We start from the raw sequence: 27,061 nt of genomic DNA, 5'->3' as shown, positions 1-27,061 counted from the left end.
TTCGAAATGACATTCTCATATATATCAGCTAGTGATCACGTTATCATCATTCAAGCTCGAAGACCTATGATCCAATATTTATGTAAATTAGGGCTAATTGAAGAAAAGTGCCGAACTATTTTGGCGTTTATGAAAGATACTTTAAGTGCTACTAAACTAATTCAATTCGTAAAAGAAAGGTACTTTGGTATAATATTAGTAGGGATGCAAATATTGTCTAGATTGCAGTGAGCGTAAAAACCTCGTCTGAGTTAATGTCATAAAAAATACTTTGAGAAACGACAAATCTGTTGACCGAGATCACTATTGTACTCCATGATCGCTAATACGTTTGAATTTTCAAAATAGAGAAAAATATTTAATAAGGACATTGACATCTTGCAGATGACCAATATTTAATAATAAATGTAAATTTACAAAGATTACGACAATTTTACATCCCTGACTTTAAAATATAGTCCTTCTTTATTTGTACGTTAATAATTCAAAATATGGAGGAATAATTAATTAATTCATAAGAACATCCATCCCAAAACATACTTTTTTTTATAATAGTTTACGCTCACCACTATTAGACAATATTAAAATCCCTAAACATTTTTTAAAAAAATACACTTTACATAGAGTGTGCTTTAAAATTGCACACTCTTTCAAGGACCAATACCAGGGACAGGAATGAACCAGGACCGATATTAAGTACACTACAAATCTCAAATTGTACAATGATTATGCTTGTACACATTGAAATTTCTACAAAGCCCCAACTTGTACAGAGACGACATATTATAAAGTATAAAGCGATGTAGGATATTAATATGTGCATGGTTTTTGGGACCACGGGGTGAGAGAGACCGCATCATTTTTCCCCTCTCTCTCTTCCTACATACTTCTTCGGATGATTTCTTCAAGAACGCAGTTCCACACTCTCGTGTGTTCCTGGTATGTTATAGCATTATGGCACCACTGAGGAAAAAGAGAAAGATTTGACCTCATGAAATCGAAATCAGGATAAAAATAAAATAATTTTTTTATATATATTTATGATTTTTTATGTGTGTCTCCCCCTCACATGCTTGGTTTGTATATGTGTGTGTGTTTTTGTGTTTTTTTTGTTTCTTTTTCGTTTTTGGAGAAGCCTGAAACTTTAATTTTTTCTTCCCTCTCAGTTACCGGTCTCTTCCTGATCAAGTAGGAACTATTTGAAAGTGTCTTTTTCCCAGATATATACAATTTGTATATATACATATAGAAACATTATATTACACAATATGTGAAAACGATTCCAAAACCTAGGAGATATACAAACATTTTTTATACGGAATATTTGGAATATATATATATAAATAGACATATCGCAAAATTTACATTCAAAATATTTACATTGGGAGAACTTCATTAGGGTAAGTGTTCCTTTTATACAAAACAAATAGGTGGTTATGGTATAAATAGGCTGTTGCATAAGACTGAATTAAAAATGGACGCTATAAAATTATTAATTTGTAAGGACTTTGAAAAAAAAACGACTGTTCCATTAAGACAATAATTTTTATACAAACTTAAAAAACAATTTATTTCACTGCAAAATAGGTTTATTTTTTTAGAAGTTTGAATTATAGGGTTTTTACAAATTAACATATTATCTTTGAAAAAAATTAATCCCTGATTAAGACATTTTTTTATTTAAAAAAATTGATAATTTTTTCAAATATTTGAATAAAAACTAAAGTATTCAATTCAATACATAAAATTATGACTTTTTTAACTAATTTGAACGAGAGTGTTTTTTACACAAAAAAGAATTTTTTTTTTTTTGTAAAAAATAAACTTTCTGATTAAGACAATCATTCTTTTTGATTGCTTATTTCTTTAGTAAAAAGTTGATTGGTTTTTGACAAAATCAAATATAAATTAAGGCACATAATTTTTTGAATATGAAGGCTTTTTACGAATTAATATAGAAATTTAAGACAATCATCCTTTTTGATTAGTTTTTTTTTATATCCTCAACAATCATTATTTGATATATAGCTTTAAATAAAAGTATAGTTTTATCAACTAAAATGATTTTTTTTTTAAATGTAAAAAAATAAGATTTTCCCCCGAATGTTGCTAATCAAAAATGTCATTTGAAGGTTTTAAATAAATTTGTTCTTACAATAATTGTTATTTTTCAAGTCCGATAAATAGGAAATCAGAGCATAGTTTATTTAATTATCAGATTCCGACTTTACAGAAAAAGGAATAAATATGTTTCACATATAATAATATAAAATTATGTTATGAAAAAATTATTATGTACTTTAACTATGCCTAAGGTGCTTAAATTCATAAACGTTGATGACCTTTATTTTTCTAAGGTGGAGGGCATCAAATAAAGGTGAAAGTGACCCAATATATTTATATAGAATATTGAAAACGTTTATCTATATTTATTTTACTCTTCTTTACATCCCTTAAAATCACAACGCTAATACTTTAAAATATAAAATTGATATTTTAGCGGCAAAAAACTTTATTTCTCATTAATAGTCCTTACGTATGATAACACTATAAACATCAGTAGTAGACAAATTAAATTCTTTTAAACCCATATATTGGATACCTGTAAATTTATCATCTACACAAAATAGTAGTTGAAGAAAAAATTATAACATTTTGTAGAATGTGGTGGATAGATTATTTTAAATCATTAATAAATCATTATTAAAATAGACATGTATTGTACAAAATAAAATATCTCCGGTTTTTCATATGCATCGTTCTTGGGAGAGATTAATAATAAAACTCTATAAAAAACACTTTTTTGAAACTTAGATCATTAATTCTAAAATCGGTTAATATCCCTAACTCATAATTTACTTATGAAGTACTATTTTCCAAAGTTTAAATTCATTAGATATATGATAATTTAAAAGTTAACATCGAAGTTAGCGAAGCAAAAATATGATACTCATTACTGTTCTTCAGTATATCACACCTATAGTGGTACCTGGATATTAACACATTTAAAAGATACTATACTATGTCATAAAACAATTGGCCTTCCAATGACATATCCCCTAACATTATTAAATATTTAAACTACCCATCAAAAGATACCCATCCCATTTAAGTGCATGTAAGCTTTCATTAACTACATTTTTTGGGTTTTTTTGTTGGAAAAGTACCGAAATACTCATACATACCGGAACTGGTAGAAATATATTGAATATTAATATTGTGACAACAATAATACAAAGAAAAGTTAGAAGGATATTTCAGCCTCTTGGTTAAATAAACACCCCCAGGAAAGTAAAGGAGGGTTGAATAAATAAATAAATCACATCAGGGTTATTTATCAAATATATGTGGTTTGTCAACATAAAATCAATCATGAATATAATCAAGGAAAGGAGAAAATCCTTATTTTTTTTACTCGTTCAGTGGTGTCTGCAGGGAGTGGGCTGGGGACTGTAGCCCCCCCCCTTTAAGACATTTTTGCTTTTAACAAGAAAATTAAATAATTCAATAGCTGTAAATTTTCGTTTTTTTTTCCAAAAAAAATCTTCTAATATTTGAAATTTTTTGTTAAAGGCTAAGAATTTTAGAAAATTTTTTTCTAAATAATTTAATTTTTTGCAAATAGCTGTGGATTTTTGAAGGAAAAATTCCAAAAACTTTAATACTAGAAATTTAATTTTTGGAATTTTTTCTGATTAGCTATGGGTTTTTGAAATTTTTTGTGATTAGTTATGGGTTTTTGAAAAAAATATTCCAAATTTTTTTTAATTTTTGCAAATGGTTGCGGATTTTGAATAAAAATATAATATTTGATTTTTGTTCCAAAAAAAAATAATTAATCAAATTTTTTTCAAGAAATATCAAATTTAGGATATTTTTTCAAAGAAAAATCTGAACACCAAGCCCTTCCCAAAATATTATTCTAGGGACACCCATGTTCATATAATGTACTTACAGTCCAATATTTCATAGACAAATTATGGTTTAATATTGGCTGTGTATTCAAATTCGTGGGATGAGTTAAGCTATCCAAGAGTTGTAGCTATGGATTGGGGTCTTTATTTAATTTAAAAGACATATATTGGCCTTGACATGGCCCCTTTCAAATAAAATCTATTCCATTTTCATGCCTTTATTTTGACGATCCATTTTTGCTACTTTTTGTATAAATAGAGGGAGGCCCCAAGGGTTATAGGAATACTTTGTTGATAGAAATGGATGATAATTCGTCCAAGGATACAAATGTAATCCATACTCCAATTGTGAGAAAAATCATTCTAGCTTGCTTTATTGCTGACGGGTCACATATTCAATATATTTTTGACCTCTATTTAATAAGTACTCTATATGTATTAAGTGAAACTTTCACCACTAAAGTACCTATTAGGGTGTACCTCCATAAATATGTAAACACAAATTCATTTGAAAATAATTAAATTCACTTTTATTTTTTTGTTCTTTATAAAATTATCATTTTGGTAACAAATGGAAAACGAAAATAAATAATATTTTTATTTAAATCATTATATTTTTCTTGTTTGGTTAAATGTGAAAGTTCCCTGACAAGGCAATGCAAATTCATAGTTTTATTTACATAAATAGGTAAATAGTGTATATACATAAATACACATGTGGTGAACTTACATAAAAACAATCTTGAACAAACATCCCCGAAAAATGGAAAAATGTCCCATTTATTTCTTTATATAAAATATAAAATAGACATCTCACATATATATAATCAGTTAAAGCCTTTTAATTCAAATTTCAAGGATGATTTATTTGATGTATGAGACCTTATTTGGGCCCAATATACATAGCCTTATAAATCGAATCTATGAATTTATTTATTTGTAATTATAATTTTTCCTTACTTTAAGTGCAATTTTGGGTAGGTCCAAAGGATTAGTCAGAATAGTGTGCTGTTATAAATTGACAAGTTGAAAAATATAAATACAATTTAGATTCAATTGTGGGGGGAAATCATTCTTGCTTACTTTTTAATTGACGGGCCACTCATGTCGGCTAACATTTTGTAGTTATTTTTTATGTTTATCATTTTTGATATTTAAATACAGCTTTTTATTGGTCCTCTGTTGGTATGAAGGGCATATTATAACTGAATAATCGGTATAAAATAAATCAGACAAATATTTCTAGATAATAAAATAACGTATTGATAGCTGAACTTCATGGGCATTTTGGCATAAAAACTTGTGTATTTAATTTCATCTATAAAATAACGGTTTTCCATTTTAAATTGATGATGTAAATCGATCAACAAATAAATAAAATGTGAATACTGTTGCAATTTGCTCCAGAGAGTCACCATACTTTTTTACTAAGTTACAACTGTAAAATACATTTTATGAATCAATTTCTGGAAATAGAACTAAGTAAAAATTGATAAAAAAGTGCTAAAGTTCCTAAAACTGTTTCCATGGGATGTTAGTATTTTTGATATGAACCATCTTGGTGTTCTAAACAATCAAATGCTATAAGATTAAAAAAATTATTTTTCATTCCATATTCAGAAATAATCACTATATTTGATGTCAAAATTGGATAAACTAATTAAAGGACAACTTAACCCTTTTCTCTTTATCAAATATCTATCTTTTGGACGTCTAGTTTCATTATTATAACACAAACTCTAATACGAATTAAAATATGTTTTTACCATTATGAAATCCTTACTTGATTAACTGTAACATACACAAATTCCAGATATTTTCCTAAAAAAGTGTTTCATATTTTCTCGTCTCTATTCGATTAAAACCAAAAATTAATTATACAAATATAGTCATTTCATAGGGATTTTCAGTACCTATTATGAATTTGATTTAATTCAAATATCACTGTTTATCATTGGTATCAAGTTGTATTCAAAACAGGTATTTAGTCTTTTTTTTAAAGCTAAAATAGATAAAGTTTTTTTTTTTTTTTTTTTTTTCTCAATTTAACGCTTTGAGTATATGATGCACTCCATGACGTTAGCAAAAGCGTTTTTTTTTTTTTTTTTTCTATGACGTATTTTTGGTAAGAAAATAAATGATAATAAATATTAAATAAAGTTTCATGTGAATCCCTATAGTTACTTTTATATATATCATTAGTACGGCGTTTCCTCACAACTAACAAAAAATGGAGACGATATTTAGTTGTAAGCTGTCCAACTTAGTGCTATTTTACCCCTTATTAATGTTCTGAAGGTTGATTATTGGTTGAATTATTCTTAGTTTTGTGAACAATCCCAAATACTGAATGAAATAGTATTCAACACAGGACTTTTTAGACGAATTTGAGGGTTAAGGGAGAAGACGCAACCTATATATTCATGAATTTTGAGGCTTCTGCAGGCGAAGGATGGGGTATATTTCTCACAACCATCCAGTAGTGGCAACCCTGTAAAGTAGTAATGAAGAGTGTTATCCTTAGTCTTTCATTCTTAAAGAGATAACATTTGCGTATAGAGTAATCATTAGTACGTGTGCTCATAAAAAACAGAGAGTAACAATAAGGATTTGCTCGGGAGTTTTAAGAGTAAGCTCTTGTTGGACTTAGAGCAGAATTGAGGATCGAATAAATGTCCTGGCTATATATGGAGTGGGATTTGTCTTTATTTCCTTCCTCTAACGGATGCTTGCAGCTGATTATCTCTTTAATTTTCAGCTTCTTTTATTTTTAGATACCAGGAGGTATTATACATCTATGATTATAACCATCTGATTTTTTTTTGTTTCTTTTTGGAGAAGGAAAGGTTGCGAGTTATAATAATGGTCACGACGTGTTAGAAAAAAGAGTTAAACATACCTGTGAAATATAATAAAAAATACTTTAATTTTTGACTGATAATAAAAATTTAATCGTACTAAAATAAGGGCGCGGTAAGGGGCAGTTATTTTTATTATTCATCTCACTTTTTTCCCCTCTTCTTTTTCTTAAGGTCGTCCACTTTTCTCTTTTTTCATTTTTTTTTCTGAAGAAATTTAATGATAAACTTTCTTTTAAATGGACAAGTGGATATTTTGAGCTGCGGTTGATTTATCTATATATACATATGTATATTGTGACATCCATTTACCTTCTAAAAAAAAGTAAAAGTCCCTTCACAAACAAATTAATCACCTCTATCTTTAGGAGAAATATGCGTAAGATATGCGTAAAAACAGTTCAATTTGAATGGAAACCAAACAATAGCAATCAATTATTTTTAAGAAAGTTGATTGATGTGCAAAAAAAGATTGCAACATATATGCAATTATGAAAAATAATGATTGCATCATTATTTTTACATACATTTCCTCTCAGGAATTGATCCTTGAGAGGAATAATAATTTGCATATTATAAAAACGTTCATATTAAATATGAAAAAAAATTCCCGTCAAAATTATTTTTCAAATATTATATGAATGCATTTATTCTTCTGCAACAATAGCAGTTGGTTCTGTTAATTAGGCCCAATGTAAATGATATATACATATATGTTCATTGCCATGAGAAATTTTCTCACAAAGAAGGAGGCCTTAACACAAGTTCAAGGGCAGTATAATGTCAAGAATTTAATTAAATTTTATACAAAAATCCCTACATAATAAAGATTTATATATATATGTTATTTTTTTCAAAATAGGAAATTAAAAAGTATCAAATATGGAGATATTGTAATAAATTAACTAACAAATATTATATATGTAACCTAATATAATAATATTTTAATTGTATTTTCCACCTAATAAAGGATTGAAGTCAATTAACTAATAATGAAAAATTAGTTTCAAGTAATTTTCAAATGAGTATATATTGACTGTTTTATTTTTCAATGGTGTTTTAGCTTCTTTCTTTTTAAATAAAAAGTGACTTTATTAATATTTTTAATTAATAGTTTGAGTTACAATTTTGATCAACATCCCATAACAGCTCTAGTACTAGTTGGCATCCTAAAAACTATTAAAAAAAATTCCTTAATTACAACTTGAGAAAAATCTATAAAATATAATTTGGCCCTATAAATAGTTTAAATCATGATTGATAAGAAAATTACAAAGGGACGGCAGATGTACGAAAATCAACACTAATGTTGTATTTGTTCTTTAGATGGTCCCTAAAATCAGTTTCATTCTACGTCAAGTCCAGTCTTCCCTCATTCCGGATAGCGGTATTCCCAAAACGCCCCTAGTTTTAATGCACCCATTACGGGACGTCAAAATTTTGGGACCTATACAGAATACATCCCTATTTAAAACATCTGATGAGATTTAGTTATAAAATCAAAATCTCGAATCAACTATTTGTAATTTGAAGATTGACTCACCTCCATTTGAATTTAGTTTAAAAATCATCATTAACTCAAGTCGAATCAAACCGAGTTTCATAATTATTGTTCAACTCGACAGAACAAAAATCGGTAACTTCGAATGATAGAGATTTAGTTCATAAATTTTATGGGAAGGGGCTTTAATTTAGGGTCACATGTGCACTGTAAAATAATTAATTTATTCACAATTAACGTTGATGTGTATACGATTATGTATACACATATTTTAAACATCAAAATACTATTTAATAAATATGGTCATTGAACAAGTCACTAAATGCACATAAAAAGAGTGTGATTAAAATTTTGCAAACCCTTTAATAGTAATAACTATTATAATATTTATTTAACTGTAAATAAGTATCGTGACTTTGTAATAGATCATTAATAAGATGCTCCGATATTTTTATAAATTTATATGGATGTAGCCAAATCTGTATTATTAAACAAAGTTTCCAAACAATAAAACTTCCACCCTTGGAAGAGTTCGCCATAGATATACGACTGATTACGTAACTGTATGATTTTTTTCTTGTGGCATATGCAATTTACCTTTTCTAGTCATAGAGTTCGTCTTGTTAATACTCAATAAAAAAACTCAATTCATATAGGTTTCGTAGTTATTAATTGATTTATTTCAATTTCAGCAGCACATATTTTTCGAACTTCTGTAAAAAAAAAATTGAATTATTCGCAACATCATTTTTTTGGTATTTAAACATTGCTTTGAACTTGGATTCATAACGTTTCTAGTCATAACTATCATTTCAAATTCTATTGAGTTTTGCTCTGATACTATCGCCATGCATCTAGAGACAAGTTATCCGAGCCTTAAACAGTCCCTATAAGAATTCTAAATATTCCTATTAAAAGTTCATTATTAAGAATAGAGGCGAACGTTTCTCATCCATTAAATAAACTTGGTTTTTTACTGAACGAATTCAATTGTTAAACAGACGTAGATACGTTAACATAATATTAGTGATAATTATACCTTGAAGATGGAATTTTAAAAATTGATACTTTTTCCAGGACCGATACAATAATATTCGAAGATATCAATAGTAAATAATACGGGGTGTTTGGTGGGTGTAAGACTGACTTTACAGCAAGTTAGGCCTAAGGCAAAGATAAATGTGTGGAGACCATTTCTTTTATTTTTAGATATGAATTTAATTTAAAATCCTTATTTTGAAAAAAAACATTTGCCAGAATTCATATTTTAAGTGCAAACACTATAGGTCAGATTTACAGTAATTTAAGGGAAAATATATTGAATTTGCAGAGGAAATATTTTATTTTTATGTCCAATAATTTTTTTTCTACAAAAAATATTCATTTTTTATCTTTTACAAGGACCAATTTTATATTAAAGAAACATCTACAAATCTACAATGATGGGGCAATATCGTGAGGTCTAAGTGAATTTCAGGGGACAATTGTCATAGCGAAAGTTCGCAATAGTGTAGGGTGAAACTCAAGATTTATTATAATTAATACAATTTGGACCCATCCTCTAGAATTAATTTCAAACTCCACCTATGATTTGGGAAAGTACTAAATGCTTAAAATTTCGATCCAAATCACCCATTTTCTACACAATAAAATGTCCTTTACCATGCAAAAAATGGCTTGAGAACCCTCTAACTTTGCCAAAGTCAATTACCTATTGTGCCTAGGAGAAAAGGTATATATGCAGACAAAAAAAATCACTTGTTAACGGGACGCTCAGTTTCGAGTAGTGGCGTCGGAACCTTAGGGGTCAATGGGTGGTTGGCTTCCACTTTTTAAATGAAATGTAATCTTTCGATAAATCTAGTAAAGATGTAAGGTTGTGTGACTACGATGTCACCATTCCATAGTATTTCATAGCACTTGCAAATTAATTCCGCTGCCCCTAGTTTCCAGTTACTATTTTTAACACACAAAGTATGGCATTATTTTGCTGAATAAAAAATCAACTTTTTAAGAATCCCCCCCATTCTAAAACCCAAAAAAATATTACACAAGAAGACAAAAAGGAGAAAACATACTATAGGAATACATTCATATCCTGTATTGAATTCCTTCTCACTTACAGACTCTAAGTGTACGTATGTACAACATATAATTTCTTTTTAAGTTCATGTTTTCAACATCGTATGTATTTATTTATTTTTAAATAACTATAAGGTTGGTTGAATTATATATACATATATATATTATATAAATATATATAATGGAACTTTTATGTGTACATAATATACACTGTATCTCACGATCTACTTGATCGTAAAAAGGTAGAAGGAATATGAATTAATAGTTATAGTTATTTCCATCAGTAAAAAAAAAAGACTGTACGGGCCATTACTCTGTGTACATAAATGGCATCATTTTATACGAAACCTATACACCAATATACTTTACATATATAGGTGTATAGAGTGGAAGGAATAAGTATAGATTTAAAAAAAATAGGATTTTGGAAGAAGGAACGACTTTTTGTAGCTACAACCTAAAAAAGGGGATTTTGATTTGCCCAAGATGTTATCATTAACAACTTCAATTCATGTAGAGAGAATTTACATGTATAAAACAATCTCTTGTGCGTAAAAGACAAACAGTAACACTAAGGGTTATATGTGTAAGTCCAGGTTGGACTCAGAGTATAATTGAGAATAGAGAATGGATGATTTCCTGCCTATATCATTCCTAAATATGGAGTTGGATTTGTATTGATTTACTTTCTCTAATAGCTGCTCGGATACAACATCATGACAGCTAACCTGCTCTTCCCCTCAACATTTTTCTAATTTTCAGGTTCCTCTTCTTTTAACATAGCGACAGTTTTGTTATTAGGGAGCCTGATTAGAGCAACTATAGAACACTCACCGTTAATAAGGCCGATAAATATTATAATTGAAAAAATATATAGAGGGTAGCATGCCCCCCTGGCCCCAGTGGTTACGTACAGTAACTTTCAGTATATCTCATACACGTGAGAATAGTTTGCCATTATCATTACATAGTTTAGGCCTACTTAAAGTATTTATTATTCTTATAAACATAAGTGAAGATTGATGAAGAAAGTCATTACTGGTGGATATTCATAATGACGTCTTTTAGTAATGATTGTTCTATGGGACAACTCTTTCATCTGATGCAGACGTGTCCTTCAGATTTTGGGACTGATATATCCCTAAGACTAATGGTTTGTAATATTTTATCTCATTCAAAGCCTCATACTTACCTTGAAAGGTCTCATTCAAACTCTCATAGAGTGAGAGTAAAGAACATCATCATTACCTTCTCGTTTCTAATCACTCTATAAGTGATGTCTTCATTACTTCTTCCATTATTATTATTCTTCAGACTAATAGTATAAAGCCTTTTTAAGAACATAATTAACGCTTATTTTTTACCCTGTTGTTTTTTATTTTTATTTGTTATTTTAAAGTCTCTTATTTTAGTAGTGCGTACCTACTCTATTAAAGACGTGAAACTTTCACGAGTATCCTTGGGTGGTCGAGAACGACAATTCCACTCCCGTAGATTATATTAACTTCCATCCAGCTTCTTTTCTTTTTTTTTTGCATCCAAGTGCATGTTTATTAGACATGGATCTGGTTAATATCCGTACCTGTGGACTTGCACTCAAAATATCCATGTAAAAAAAACACATTTATTACAAGTAAAAAAAAAGGTACACTGCGTGCAATTACTCATAGGAGGATGAAATAGAAAAAGTATTGGGATCTTTATTTACCCATATGTACCCAAATATAATATGTAATATATAATATATACCACAATTAACGTACTTATGAACAACTTGCAAGTGATGACTAAGCAAACATTGTAGTTTTATCAGCTGCTTTGATAATTCTGCAACGATTACATTACAAAGAAACTATTTGCTTCTCGCCCTTTTACTCATCCCCGGTAACCTATTCAAAAGTGGGGGGAGCAGTTTTATAGAGAATGATGACATATGTCGATGAAAACTTAATCAAGCACAACTTTTCTTGATTATAGTCTTTCAAAAATAGTGAGGAACAATGGCCTTTTGGCGGCTCCGTCTGTTTCGGTTAGTGACTTTGAGTCATGACTCAAAGTCACTAAGTTGCATTTGTGATTCTCTACTTCTAAAGGCTTTTTGTATTTAAGGATATACAGCTACAAATAACTCGCAGGTATTAAAATATCCGCGTAAATACTTAGTGATATCCCATTGTTGCCTACCCGGTCACAAGATAAATACCTGAAACACATCCCTGTTTTATATCGATAAATAATTATTACAAAAAAGGTATCGTTATTAATATTTCATACTGTCTTACTAACAAATACTTTGACTCAGGTGTGTGTCAAATTAGAGTATATTTTATGCCTGAATATTTTTAGCCAACGATTTACATCAATTCTGGAAATGCTTTTGAGGGAGGAGAAAGTGGCATTGAGGAGTAATAACTAAACAAGAAAAGTTGTGTAAGACGACTTTAATTTATTGTTATTATTTCCATAATTGGTGACCATTAATGGGTTAAAAAATTACAACCACATAACAACTGTAATCTGTGTCTAATTTGAAAATAAATGGAATTGCTCGAAGCTGTAAATTAAAGCCATATATGTATATGTAACCATAGAAGATCGAATGAAAGGATATTTTTCTTGCATACATATATATTTAACAATTTCTTAGACAAATAGTTTGCAGCCGGGGCTCTTCGGGGCCCTTGTGCTCCGCTTTGCATCGTCAAGGACTTTGAGAAAGATTATACAATTGATAATTAAAACAATTCATTGAGCATTAAAAAATGTTATAGGCTTCGCAATGATGAAAAGTCGGGAATTACGGTATTGGACAATACCCAAGTACATACTCAAAAGTATTTAAGACAAGGAATATCCCTACAAAATTCAACACCTTTGCTTATGTTTTGAAATTTGTATTTGTTAGATTTAAATTATTTCTCTGCAAGAAGTGAAAACAGATCCCTCCTACCACTATTGAAAAGAGAATGGTCCTAAAACTCTTATCGGATTCTACTAATATTTTGAAGTAATATTCAAATTTTGTAAGTTGTCCTGGAAGTCGGTGAGAGCCCTTTTTCCAATTCGGTGTTAGTTTAGATGGATATTTTAGTGGTCTCAGACTGTAAATAGATATTTCATGGTTTTCAAATCATGAACCGAATTTTTAGCCTTATTTTTTCATTAATTTTACATAATTTAGATCTAATTTAAGTATGTATTATTATTATAACAATTGGTGAAGATGAATAAATTATGACGACACTGTCTGATATCTTTAGGAAAGTTATTTTCAAAGATTGTTCTGAGATACGCCCTTGCGTCCTTTTTGAATGCGGCCTGAAGGTTTAGGAAGGACGGGACGTCCAAATTTTGCCTCCATGACATTCCACAAACTAAGGGGCACGACTAAAGGACCACTGATTATCAAAAAGTGTGCCATAGCACACCGTTAAAGGTTTTATAGGAGCACCCCATAACTTAGTGATGTTTAGTATACCTGTACTAAAGATACTCTTAGAAAAGGTGCGAAAGACATCAATGGGATAAAAAATTATCACCTTGAATACTGATAGGTATAAAATTGTGTACATGCACATTGAATAATTTTAGGAATTGAATTTTTGTTGATAAATATAACAGTTGTATTCTCCTCGCATTCTACTAATATCTAATATCTTTTCTAATCATTTTTTTTTTTTTTGATCGAGGGTGTGAACATATTTGAGGCATATGTTTTAAGAATCATTATTATTCAAGAGTATTTCAATCGGCACTATACTAAATACCTATAGAAATCAGTACTTGCAACAGCATTACGTCATAAGCAATAAGAATATTGGTTCGTATAATAAAAAAGTTTAGGACAGGGGCCTTCACAGGGTGTAAGCTGGAGGACTGTAGGCCCTCCCCTTAATATAGGAATTTTTACTTTTTACAAGGAAATATAATATTTGAAATTAAATTTAATTTACCAATTTATTTCCAGAAAATTTAATTTTCCAATTTATTTCCAAAAAATTTAATTTTCCAATTTATTTCCAAAAAATTTAATTTTCCAATTTATTTCCAAAAAATTTAATTTTCCAATTTATTTCCAAAAAATTTAATTTTCCAATTTATTTCCAAAAAATTTAATTTTTCAATTAATAGCAATCGATTTTGAAATTTTTCCCCAAAAAGTTTAATATTTGAAATTTAATTTTTTTTAAATTAAATATGTTGTGAAACGGTTGTGGATCTTTAAATTTTTTTTTCCAAAAGTTTAATTTCTTGTGAACAACTGTGGATTTTTGAATATTTTTCTCAAACAATTTAATTTTTGAGACTTTTTTCAATAAATTTAATTTTTGAGACTTTTTTTAATAAATTTAATTTTTTGAGAATAGCTATAGATTTTGTCCAAAAAGTTTAGTACTTGAAATTCGAATTTTGAAATTTTTTCTAAAAAATTTACTTTTTGGAGAAAAGGTATGGATTACTGAAATTTTTTGGAGATAAAATTTAATATTTGAAAATAAATTTTTGAAATTTTTTGATACTATTAAAAATATAAATATAATTCTGTGGACGCCCTGATATGGCTGTCAAAAGTTTGGGACGACCACTACATCCCTAATATTTGTATAGCACAAAACTCCTACCGATATTGCTTTATGTATAAAGGATTCTGACTGGTTTTTTTATTAATCTACCCCCTCCTTTCCTTGGCCATATTTTCTATACTCCCTACGCCCAACTATGACCATAAAACCATTATGAACAATTATTATTCTTTTCTTTTGTATTAAGTTGGGTTTTTTTTTCCTCAAAAAAAAAAAAATACCTCCTCTAACGGCCTATTTCCACAATGGCTGAACAAATGGGTATATGTATGAATATGCATACATATTAGGGGAGAAAAAAATTATTATAAGGCTTTTTATAAAGTATAATAGAGATATTCTTCAAAAACAACAACAAAAATTGGCCTTATACTCTATTCATCATAAAATGTTTTTCACAAAGAGATTCACAGTGGGGATGTAATTTGTATATATTTTTCATATACATATTATTAGAGAAGTTATTCGTCAGTCATGATAAAATGTTTGCATAAACATAGTATTTACACTCGTACTACTTCTTCTAAAAACATATCCGGGTCTGTACTTCTTTCTTGCATATAACATTACGCAAAATAAACAGAGAGTTAGAACTGACATTTCAATATTTCATATTATTATATCAATATATTTCTTCATTTCCTTAAATGTTCTTCTTCTTCCTTTCGTGAAAAAACAAAAATCATTCTTGCAGTATTGTAATGTCCTCATGCTCAGAGTCCATGTTATGTAGTACTCAGTTAACATAAGAAAAAAATCTTGAACCACAACCGAGAAAAGGAGAAAATAATAGCCAATATAACTTTTTACGTCTCTACAGATAACAGCCCAATTTTTCATATTCATATTCTGACCAATTATATGTTTGTATTGAAATTTCTGGGATGGTTTGAGATGTTCAAGAATATTATCTATGGTTAAACCATTAAACGGAGTCTAATCATCGTTTTGTTTTTGAGTCCGGCTCAAGTTTAAGCCCACAAAAAATGACTCGAGTGCAAGTTTGGACTCAAAAAACTTATTAAATACGGCTCTGAATGTACCTATATCAGCGTGACCAATCGTCCACTTTTCCCCAGACATTTTCTCTTTTGATATCCTGTTCGTAGTTTTTGTTCAATTTATCTATTCAATAGTTTAATTTGGAGTCAAATTTTTTTTTTTATTTGGAAATTGGTGAGAGTCAAAGATTTTTATTATTTAATCAAATTTTTGAGTTTTTTTTGGTTAGAAAATGATTATTATTTTTTTTTTTTTGTATATAATCTAATTTTCCATATAACACATCTAAAATTAAATAGATAATTTTTGTTAGAAAACCACGTAGTTTTAACACTTTTTGACTTTTGCTATACGTTTGGAACACTGGTACAGGGCATAAGGATTTTTGTTCCGTACTATGATCCATTGATTATATATTTACACTCAATTGATCCATGTGTCAAAAACTTGTCAGAATGATCAAATCGAGGATTCCAAATCCTATGTATCAAATAGGATACGTATTAGTTTTGGGGTTCGGTCTGCAAAATCTTAGACCAGTCTGAGACCTTTATCATTTCAAATAATTCGGTTCATGTTTGTACTGGAGCGGTCGATTAAAATTCGTTGTACAAAAAAATCAATCAAGATTGATTCCACAAAAATAAAAATTTGATGTTGTTTTTTTACTACGGGCTCTAACCGCCGTCTGGATACAAATATTGATTAGAATACTGTCTGAAATATTCACACTGGGGAATAATTTGGTATCAGTCAGAAACACAACACTAATACCTATATAAAAGAGAAGCGTCTATTTTTTCCTACATAAACGTAAAGATATCCTAATGATCTCTTTCACTAAAAATAAAGCATTTTAATTGATGGTCGCACCCAAAGGGCGGATGGATAGATATTAATTTTAATATCTAAGAGCAGTTGTGAATATTATGTACACATTTTTCATTTTAATTATCGTTATTATACTCATCCAGGTGTGTGTACTTATTAAAATTCTTGTGGGGGTTTAACTTATAATTTTTGGGTAGAAAGAGAAACCTATATTAAATGGGATTAATGCTCTGAGGCATTCCAAATGAAGAAGTTTTTTTAATTTAGTGGATCTCAAATAGCAGGGGCGTCTGCAAAGAGTGGGCCAGGAGGTGTAGATCACCCCCCTCCCATTTAGGAATTTTGGCTTTTTACTAGAATATTTTTTCGTTATTCGGGCAAATTATGTAACAAGCAAAACATTTAAATTTTTTTTGTGAATAGATATAGATTTTCAAATTTTTTTGTGAATAGCTGTAGATTTTGAAATTTTTATTAAGAGATTAAATATTTGAAATATCATTTTTGAAATTTTTTGTAAATAGCTTTGGATAGTTTTTGAAATTTTTTGTAAATAGCTTTGGATAATTTTTGATTTTTTTTTCTTCAAAAATACTGTGGACGCCCCTGAATAGTCATGGGATTCACGACATCTCTCTTTGTCTCAAGATTCAAAGACAATTTTTAAGGGTCTCATTTTCATCCCTTAAAGTCTTAGATTAGACAAGGAATATACATTTTACCTTCCCTTTTTTTGATCAAATACAGGCCCTTTTTCCATTAGAAGAATAGTTAAGAAATTAAAGAGGGAATTAAACTAAAACAATCATGTAATGAAGGTCTTCAGGAATTGAAAGTGTCGGTATGCTGAACGCTGATTGGTTGAACAACTTAAATTAGCTCTTATTCATATGTTTTTAACAACTCCTGTCAATTAACTATTATAAAATAATTGCATTGTTGGGAAGAATTGGTGTCATTTCTAACGGATTTTGGCCCCTTTTTTCCCTGTTTTATTTTTTGAAGAAAGGCTGTGAGATAAAATAAATATAAAGTAGTGATCAATTTTCAAATTTTCTAAAAGTCGAAATTTGTAGGATAAACCTTTGATTCATTGTTTTTTCTTTTAGAATGAATCGGTCACGTATATTTTCATTACGTGTTTACGAGATGTATGAAGTGAGATATATTCTCCGCCTGATAAGGGCATAAAGAGTGACTTTTACTGCTTTAATTATATTCATTGATATTTAGGAAAAAACCCCGGGGATAATATTTAAGTTTTTTCTTTTTTCGTTAAAAGGATTCAAATTTGGAAAAAAAATTGTCAACTTTGAAATTGTTGGAGGTAACAAGGTCCCATACATAATATGTACTTCACTAATGAATAAAATTGAAAAGATGAAAAAATTCTCAAAAAACAATAATACATATATAACTGTGTAACTCTTCATAACCTCAAAGAGTCTGTATAACTCTTAGAGAAAATGTATAATACATTAACTAGGAATAAAAGACGTTATTTCATTCATATATACGTTCATTTATTACGAAATGATATATTAATAGCATAGGTTAAAGAAAATGTCAAGATTCTTGACCTTCTTTGATGTACACATATACATACATACATATATTTATAAGAAATTTAGAAAACGCTTCTCAAGGTTGCGTAATAGGTTGCGTGGTTATCGTATCTTCTTTACGTTCCGCCATTTTATAAAAAATCTAAAATAAATCAAATAGTTATGTTATAATTACATACATATCTACTATATATACTAATTATGTTTTATCATTAATTATATTACAGGTAACGACATCCACTTCTCTTGAAACTACTACTCAATAGACGACGACCACGGAACTTCGACGTCTCAAGACAACGGACAAAACTTACTCTTTTTTTTTACCTGAAACAACCGACTGTTTTTCTAAGATGATTCTTCAATTATTATATAAAATTTTATAGCACTTTTTGGGTGGAGGGATCTCGACTAATTTTTATTTTTATTTATTTTTTAATCTTCTCTTGATTCACGTATTTATTTCTTACATTTTGTTCAAACAAATGACTCGTTTTTAGGAGGTATTTTTGTGTTTTATCAAGACTTTTATATACACTTCATAATAAGCTCATAGTTTATGATTTTGGGGACTTGTATTGAAAAAATAAAAATTATTTTTCTATCTTTAGGAAATCTTTATCGTACGTTTAAACGAAGAAGGTTTACATAAATATACATATATACTAGGAGTATATATTTAAAAAAATGAAGACGCTACTCTATATCCTGGGACTGGCTTCCCTTGCAGCTGGAAATGAAGAGGGTTGGAACCTCAAAGTCTCCCAAAACCGAGAAGGCCGTTTTTATGGTCTCCCTGTTCAATTTGGTGACTGGGTTCCTTTAAATCAAGCTCAAGATACGATAAAATCCGTTGCTAATTCTTTTTTTTCAAATGGTGACCGACGAACTAGAATTGATGCTCCAAGAGGAGGTCATCGAAGAGATAGGAAAATATTTGGAGGGCGAACCCAAAATTTTAGTCCTTTTCAAACACATTTCCAACAACAGGGTGGCGGTGGTCACAAACGTAAGGATCCAGAGCCTGAAATCATAACTCTTCGCCCAGATAGTAATTTTGAAGAGCCAATTAATAATTTCAAGATCGTGGTCTCACCCAACAAACCCTTTGTTCCTCCTCAAACTGGCTCCATTATCACTGGTGAAACAGCAACAAACATTCTTCCCCCTCCAATCATCAAGACATTAAAAGCACCTGATCTAACAAAGGTAATAATGTTTTTAGACGCCATATCTTTAAACACGGGTAGTAATATTATTTTATATTTATGTTATTAGGAAAAGCCCAGCTTGATTTTGGAGGAAGAACTCGAAGAATTAAATTCAAATAATAGGGATTTTATCATCAAACATCCACAATCGGGTTTGATCATAACTCCCTCACCTGATCAATGGAAGGCCACTGGAACGCAAGTCACAGCAAACGAGAACCCATTGTTGAAAGGAATTCATAATCAATCTCCACCTCGTTTGATCATTGCTTCAAGCCCAACTACACACAATAAGCAACCTCAGATCATTACAGCTTCAAGCAATCAGATCCGAGGTGTTCAGAATAGAGGGGATACTAAAGTCTTTTTACGGGATGAAGATGATGAAATCAGAGAGGAGCTCAGTAATCCATTTTTGAGAAATGTACAAAATAGTCAAGAAATCATCGTGGACGGAGATTCTGTTGTCCACTTCACCATCAATAAAAAGGAGCCAAAATCTTTAAATTACGAAACCAGTGGAAAAGTTCATCATATTCATCAGGGTCAAAGGCCAAAAAATGAGCAGATCCAAAACAACCAAGCTCATCAGCATATTAATGAACGAGCTCAGAATCAAATCATCAGCCAAGAACATATAATTCACCACGAGCATGAACAACATCAACGTCAAAGGACTTCTTCAGAGCATAGACCAGTTCATGAACATCCAAATAACATTCAAACACATTACACTATTAATGAACAGAGGCAACCCGAAATCCGTGTTGTAGTTAATGAGCAAAAAATAATTCATCACCCACAAGATCAAGGGAATCAACAAGAAGAATACAAAATAGTCAACGAACACAAGAGCTTTCACAATATTCAGGAGCATAATAAAGAAGAACAGAGGCTTCCTCAAGTTCACACTGTAGTACAGGAACAAAGGATCATTCATAACCCACAAAATCAAAGAAACCATCATCAAGGGCAGGGAGTGCATAATGAATATAAGAGTAGCTTTCAAACTCATCACAATAATCAAGAACAACATGTTGCGAACGAGAACAAATTGTCTCAGAATATCCAAAATACTAAAAATCACCAGATTGTGAATGAAAATATCCAAAATGCTCAAAATCCTCGTATCGTGAGAGAACATAGCCAATATGCTCAAAATCACCAGATTGTGAATGAAAATATCGAAAATCCTCTGATCGGGAGAGAACATAGCCAATATGCTCAAAATCATCCTGTCTTGAAGGAGCAAAAATTATCTCATAATACCCGAAATGATCAACAACATTATTTACAAAATTCTCGACAACATCATGTTGTAAATGAACAAAATTTAGCTCAGAATATACAACATTCTCAACAACATCATGTCGTGAATGTACCAAATTTGGCTCAGAATATCCAAAATGCTCAAGAATATAATCGTATCATGAATGAACAAAAATTGTCTCAGGGTATCCAAAATGCTGAAGAACATCATCGTGCAGTTAATGAGCAAAAATTGCCTCAGAATGTCCAAAATGTTCAAACTGAGACAGTGAATCCTTCTCAACAGCAATCGGTCAATACAAGTCCACAATATTTTGATAGTCAGAATTTCAGAAACACACAGCAACAGAGATTTCAAAATAATCAAGCTCGAGACCAAAATAATCTTCATACTCGCCAAAGATTTCAAAGTTATACAAATATTAAGGGAATCCATACGCCTAAGGATCTAAGATCATTTGCCGAACATCTTCGTCAAAAGATCCAAGCTCAAAGAAATCAAGAGCAACTGAATATTCAAAAAAGTCTAAATCAAAGAAATCCAGAAGAACAAAATATACAAAATAGTCAAGATCAAAGAAATCAACAGGAGCTAAACCTTCAAAATAGTCCAGATCAAAGAAACCAACAGGGACAAAATATTCAACATGTCCAAAATGAAAGACAAACCATTAGAAATCTTCAGGATCACAACACTCACATCCAGATTCATGCCCAAGAATTTGAGCGGCAGCAACCCAGTCCATCCTTCCAGCACACTCGTGTTTATACTGAAGTAAGACCATCAACCCATGAGAATGAATTCATTGCCAATTCAGCCTCATCAAGTAAAGTATCACATTCAAAGGTATTCCCTGTACTAGTGGATGATTCAAAGAGTCTGAGTTTAACAAATAACGTTTTGACGACATCCCAGAATCTTAAAAGACCCGAACCTTCCTTAGTCTCCGTACAAAGTGGTCAGAGTCAACTCAATGTTCCCTTTATCGACGTACATAATGAAGATCCTAGTTTGTTACCCTCAGTATTTGTTGCACCTCTTGGGTTTGATATCCCACATGGGTTTGCAGGTCATCCATTACCCTATGATCCATTGGTAAAGGATGATAATTATATTCGGCATCAATATGTATCAAGGTCACCCATTCTTCATACCACGACAGTAACTACTACAACAATAGCTGATACTACTACTACTGCTCCCGCCACTGCAACCACAAAATCATCTCTCTTAAATAAAATAAAACTAGCCCGACAGCGGCCATCTCTGGAGACATTCTATAGGAATAAAGCTAAGAATACTGAGAGCTATGAAGCTAAAAAGAGACAGAAAAAGAGAATCCTCACCAAGATTGTGCGAAAGCCTATCAATTTTAACCGTCAATACTTTTCTTCGCAGGCTGCAAAGTTTCAACGCCTTGCTAATCCAAATGGTGAGCAAACAACAACCCTAACAACAGTCACTTTCCCATCTCTATCAACAACCACAATCTCTCTACCAGTAACTTCAGCAAACACTGAGGAGAGTCTGTTCAGGAATAGCGACAAGACGTACAGTGTTGTTAGTAATAACGGTCAAGAAATTAGAAAGCAGGATTCATTGTTTGAAGAGGAATCTTTGGTTCCAGTTACCACAACAACTCCTGCAACAACCACAGCAACAACAACTACCACAACATCTACAACCACATCTACAAGCTCTACAACAACAACCACTACAACAACAACAACCACCACAACAACAACCACTACCACTACTACAACAACTACTACAACCACAACCACCACAACTACTACTACGACTACTACTACGACTACCACCACAACAACGACCACTACTACCACTACAACTACAACCCCTGAGCCTACCACGGACTCAACTCCTAGTAATAGCTATCAACCAACTCCTTTCAGTCATTTTATTAGGCCAAATTTGGATGTGTTAAAGCGCAAAAAGAAAAAAGTGCGGAAGCCAATTTCGTATAGAAATCATAGAGATTTCATTCACACAACCCCCTCAACCTCAACTACAACATCATCAACAACAACAACAACAGAATCCACCCAAGATTCACAACAGAATGAGAGACCCAGCACATTAAATAAATTCAAGTTTCGCAAGTTTAATTATAACGGGAATAATCAAAGGCAGTCCAACAGTGAAGGAACTGGCTATGGACAAAGACTAAGGGCACGAAAAAGACCTACCTTTTGGGCCTCCAAGTATCAACAGAGAGCCTCTACAACCATCACCGCTACAACGAGTACTTCCACGCCCAAAAGAATAACTACTGCGGTGCAAAGGGATTCTTCTTCCACACAAAGAGCAGACTCTTATAAGAAAAGATATCGTCCATTCTTTGATACGTTATACGATAACCTGAATGATCAACCCTCACAGAAACCATCAACATCTTATATTAGACCTCGAAACATTTGGAGCAAAAAAAGACGACCAACTTCATCTCCCTTCAATCCTACAATTGCTGCTGAAATTTACGAAGTTCATCCCAAGTCTAGAGCAAGAATAAGTCAAAGGACTTCCACGACCGCCACAACCACTTCAGAGAGTCCCTTGTTACCAAGAAGGGATATATTTGTTTCCGACATCCCTTCCACAACAGGGTCAGCAGCATTTATAGAAAAAGAAAGTACAACACTCTCTGCTTCTTTATTCGACTTCTCTCGTCTTCCACTCTATCCTTCAAATGTTCATGAAATTAAAACAGAAGAATTGGCCGCTCCTCATACCACCCTGCCTTCAGCTGTCCAAGAAATCAATTCAAACGGGCTCATCAATGGAGACGAGCTTCAATTTGGAGAGTCCCAGAAGGTGCAAACTCTATGGAATGACGTCTCATCTGTCACACATAAAAATTCTGAAGAGGTTAATGATTCTGTATACGACACGTATCCCAAAGACACGTTATTCCAACAAGACAATCAAAATTATGATGTTGACAATCATGAAAGTCAAGAGATAGTAGATGAGGTTGAGGGGTTTGAAAATAATTATTCATCACTGGTATTGACAGAAAGTGAGCCCAATGTTGTTGTATTTAAGAATGTTCATGACGATTCCTTGATTGCTGAGGTACAAGATGGATCTGAGGGATCTTTGAATCAAGGATCGAGGATCATTAATGCATTTCCACAAATTGAAGTAGGGATTGAAGAGGAAGTATCCACAAAAACCCCAACTAATCAACGTCTCTCATCCTATAAAAAACCTATTTCTTTAGTAGATGAGCTCGCTGAAAGACACGATAGTCAGAGTTCCTATGTAACAGAAAACATAATCAATGAGCATAGCCAACAAAACCACAACACTCATCATTTTGAAATTTCTAACTCAGATTGGACACCCATTCCATCCTATGTTGAGATTGTCAGAACTGAAGCCCCTTCAAATAAGAAGCTTGAGGAGTCCTCCATAATTACAAAAGAAGATATAGTTAAGCATGGAGGTATCTTTAATATCCCAGTATCATTTAGCTTAGAAGGATCCAAGTCAACGGATACCACACAAGAAAAAGAAGGCTCCACCACTGAGTTATTCGCCGCAGAGACCATTACGGCTATCCCAGAGCCTACCACAACAGAAAAATTAATCATTGAAGCAGCCACCCATTATGTTCCTACAACCAAATTAGCCGAAACGACTACATCTGAGTACACAGAAACAACATCTCCCCCTATTACTACTCCTGAAGAGCCGCCATCTACCACTACTACGGCTAAACACGTTATTACAACTACCGTCATTCCTCAGCAAGATACTACTACTCTTGAAGAAGTATCATCTACGACTGAGATAAGGTTACAAAGTGAAACTACATTGAGTCCAGAGACAACCATCAACAACCTTGACCACATCACTGCAGACTCAACTCCTTCGATCAAAAATGCAGAGACGACAACAGGTCAATATGAATCATTCGATGATTATAATCCAACTACTGCTGGTTTTACTGAATTGAATAAGAATTATCAAGAGGTAGAAATTGAAGAAAGGCAAAATGTTATTACTGAAACTTTGAACCAAGGATTTTCAAGTCTTGATGAAACAACAGAGTCCTTAAGCACGGTAAGAACCACGGATCAGGGGCAACAAACGACCACAGTTGCTAGTGCATTCGAGACGACGACAATCAATATAACACCTGACAATTTTAAAGAGGAACTGACCATAACAACTGAAGTACCTCCACCCGAAATAAGCACTCAACCAGAAATTGCCCACACAGGGGTCTTCAGAGAAGCAATAGTACATCATATTCCTTTGGAAACCACGATGATCACAGCCACAGTAACCTCAACAACAACACCTACTACTACTACAACAACAACTGAAGCTCCTCTGACAACACCAGATCCAGCACTTCTTTTCAAATCCATTTACAACAACGCACAGCCCAAAGCCATTTTTGGCTTTGAACCATCAAGTAAAAAGGTTGCTTTTAGACCCAATTGGATTCGGCGAAAATACCAAAATAGATATAAATCACCCTCTGCTCGGCCTTTAGAATATCAGTCTCTTCCTTTCGCACCCACTGTCATTCCATTCAGATTCCCTTCACAATCTGAGAGCATAGGTCCATCAACTACAAGCAGCAGCACATCAACAACTACACCCACACCATCAGCTCCTCTCGTTATTACGAGTCCAGCTGATCTTCCAGCTCCTAATCAAGAGAACTTATTTGCAGGACAATATCCCTCAGAGAATAACGAACTAGGATCCGTCCCTGACTATAGTCCTAGCAAGTCAAAGTTCTACGAAAAGTTTTCCCATCAACGTGTTAAGAATAATTTCTTCAACTCTGTCAATAATATCTCAAAAGAAAAGCCTCGCTATCCCAAGGGCTCAGATCCAAAGGTATTTAAGAACTGGGGAGGGAACTCCTTGAGTCAAGCAGAGTTTGAAAGATCCATTTTGGGTGTATCTACTGCTACAGAAGTCTCCGTTCAATCTAGGATATGTATTCGAGGAAAATGCTTCGATGCTAATGAAGACACCTCAAACTACTTTAGGAAAAAATAGACATTTCTAATACATTGTTATTATTCTTTTAAGAATCCAGAGACATTTTCTTCTTCCATACTACCCAACCTTTATACTGCCATACCGGGGAAAGATTATTTTACCTACAGTCTAGAAATGTATTTTGTGTTTTTTGGTGTCTCGTGAATCTCAATGTGATCTAGCGGGGGTCTCCTCCAGACATATTTAACAGTTGTTACCCTTAACAACGCGTGATAAACCAAGGTGTTTGGTTTCTTGTTTATTACTATGTATTACTCCTTATTATATAGCCCCCCAGCTCAAATTATAGACCCTCACAATTAGGGAAGTCTTAATTTCATAAATTTGAAATGATCTAGTTTAAGCTTTTGAATTATACAATTATATTTTTCTGTTAAAAGGAAAGAAAAAATGAAAGAAAATGTCGTTTTGAAAAAAGACATTTTTAAATTATTTTGTAAGTAACTTACAATGTAAGACAAATGTACTCATACTATTTAAAACTCTCTTTATTTTCTTGAAAGAGTAGTTTATCCTTTAGAAATTAAATTATTATATCTTCTATTTATATATTTTTTAAACCATCATTTTTTTTCAACTTTACAAATTCCCAAAAATTATTAATAATTATCATCATTTATACTATGTTCAATTTAGGTTAACTAAATATTATTTTCGTATTTGATTGAATTTATAGAAATAACAAATTATTATGAATAAAAAATGATTTTATATGTTTGATATACTTGTTAAATATTTTTGTTTTTTTAAACTTATTTATTTGGATTAGTGCAGTCTTTGGACCAATCATATTAGTCCTGGGACCGGTCCTTAAGATTGTTGATCCTTCGAACTATTATTAATAGAACTTATTAAAAAAGAAGAAATAAAGTAAAGTGAAGTCATCAAGGACCGAACTTTATAAGTTTTTATGATTGAACTGAACCGCTAACATCTCCCTCTAAAAGAAAAATTCTCTCCTATTTTTGGTAAAAATTGATTTAAAAATACATAATAAAATTGAAATATAAGTATAATATATTCCCTGCAACAATATAGAAGATTCTTCTCTTTATTGTCTCCCTCCAAAATCATAAAACAGGCAGCTGATATTAACAAATGTATTAATTCAGGTGTAACATATGTCTCGCTCCGCCTTCTTATCGAGCTTTTACAAAATAAAACATCTCTAAGCATAACTATAACATAAAGCGAGGGC

The 27,061-nt window shown here is 31.5% G+C and overlaps 1 protein-coding gene across 2 annotated transcripts; it reads left to right on the top strand.

Annotated features, from left to right (window-relative positions):
• The first annotated feature begins 1,067 nt into the window (after window positions 1-1,067).
• On the top strand, window positions 1,068-26,583 carry LOC121115821 (uncharacterized). 2 transcript variants are annotated; one of them, XM_040709976.2, is made up of 3 exons: window positions 1,068-1,400; window positions 18,564-19,545; window positions 19,615-26,583. In XM_040709976.2, exons 2-3 carry the CDS (start codon window positions 19,024-19,026, stop codon window positions 25,858-25,860), a joined length of 6,768 nt encoding a protein of 2,255 aa, XP_040565910.1. In that variant the 5' UTR covers window positions 1,068-1,400; window positions 18,564-19,023; the 3' UTR covers window positions 25,861-26,583. The 2 variants fall into 2 exon arrangements, with proteins under 2 accessions (XP_040565910.1, XP_040565911.1); XM_040709977.2 differs by having other exon boundaries at window positions 1,070-1,400; window positions 18,948-19,545.
• The last annotated feature ends 478 nt before the right edge of the window (window positions 26,584-27,061 follow it).

Source organism: Lepeophtheirus salmonis, chromosome 4 (assembly GCF_016086655.4).
Source record: "Lepeophtheirus salmonis chromosome 4, UVic_Lsal_1.4, whole genome shotgun sequence".
In the NCBI taxonomy this organism is placed as follows: Eukaryota; Metazoa; Arthropoda; class Copepoda; order Siphonostomatoida; family Caligidae; genus Lepeophtheirus; species Lepeophtheirus salmonis.
Note: the sequence above shows the minus strand (reverse complement) of the source record. Positions and strands in the feature narration are given on the sequence as shown.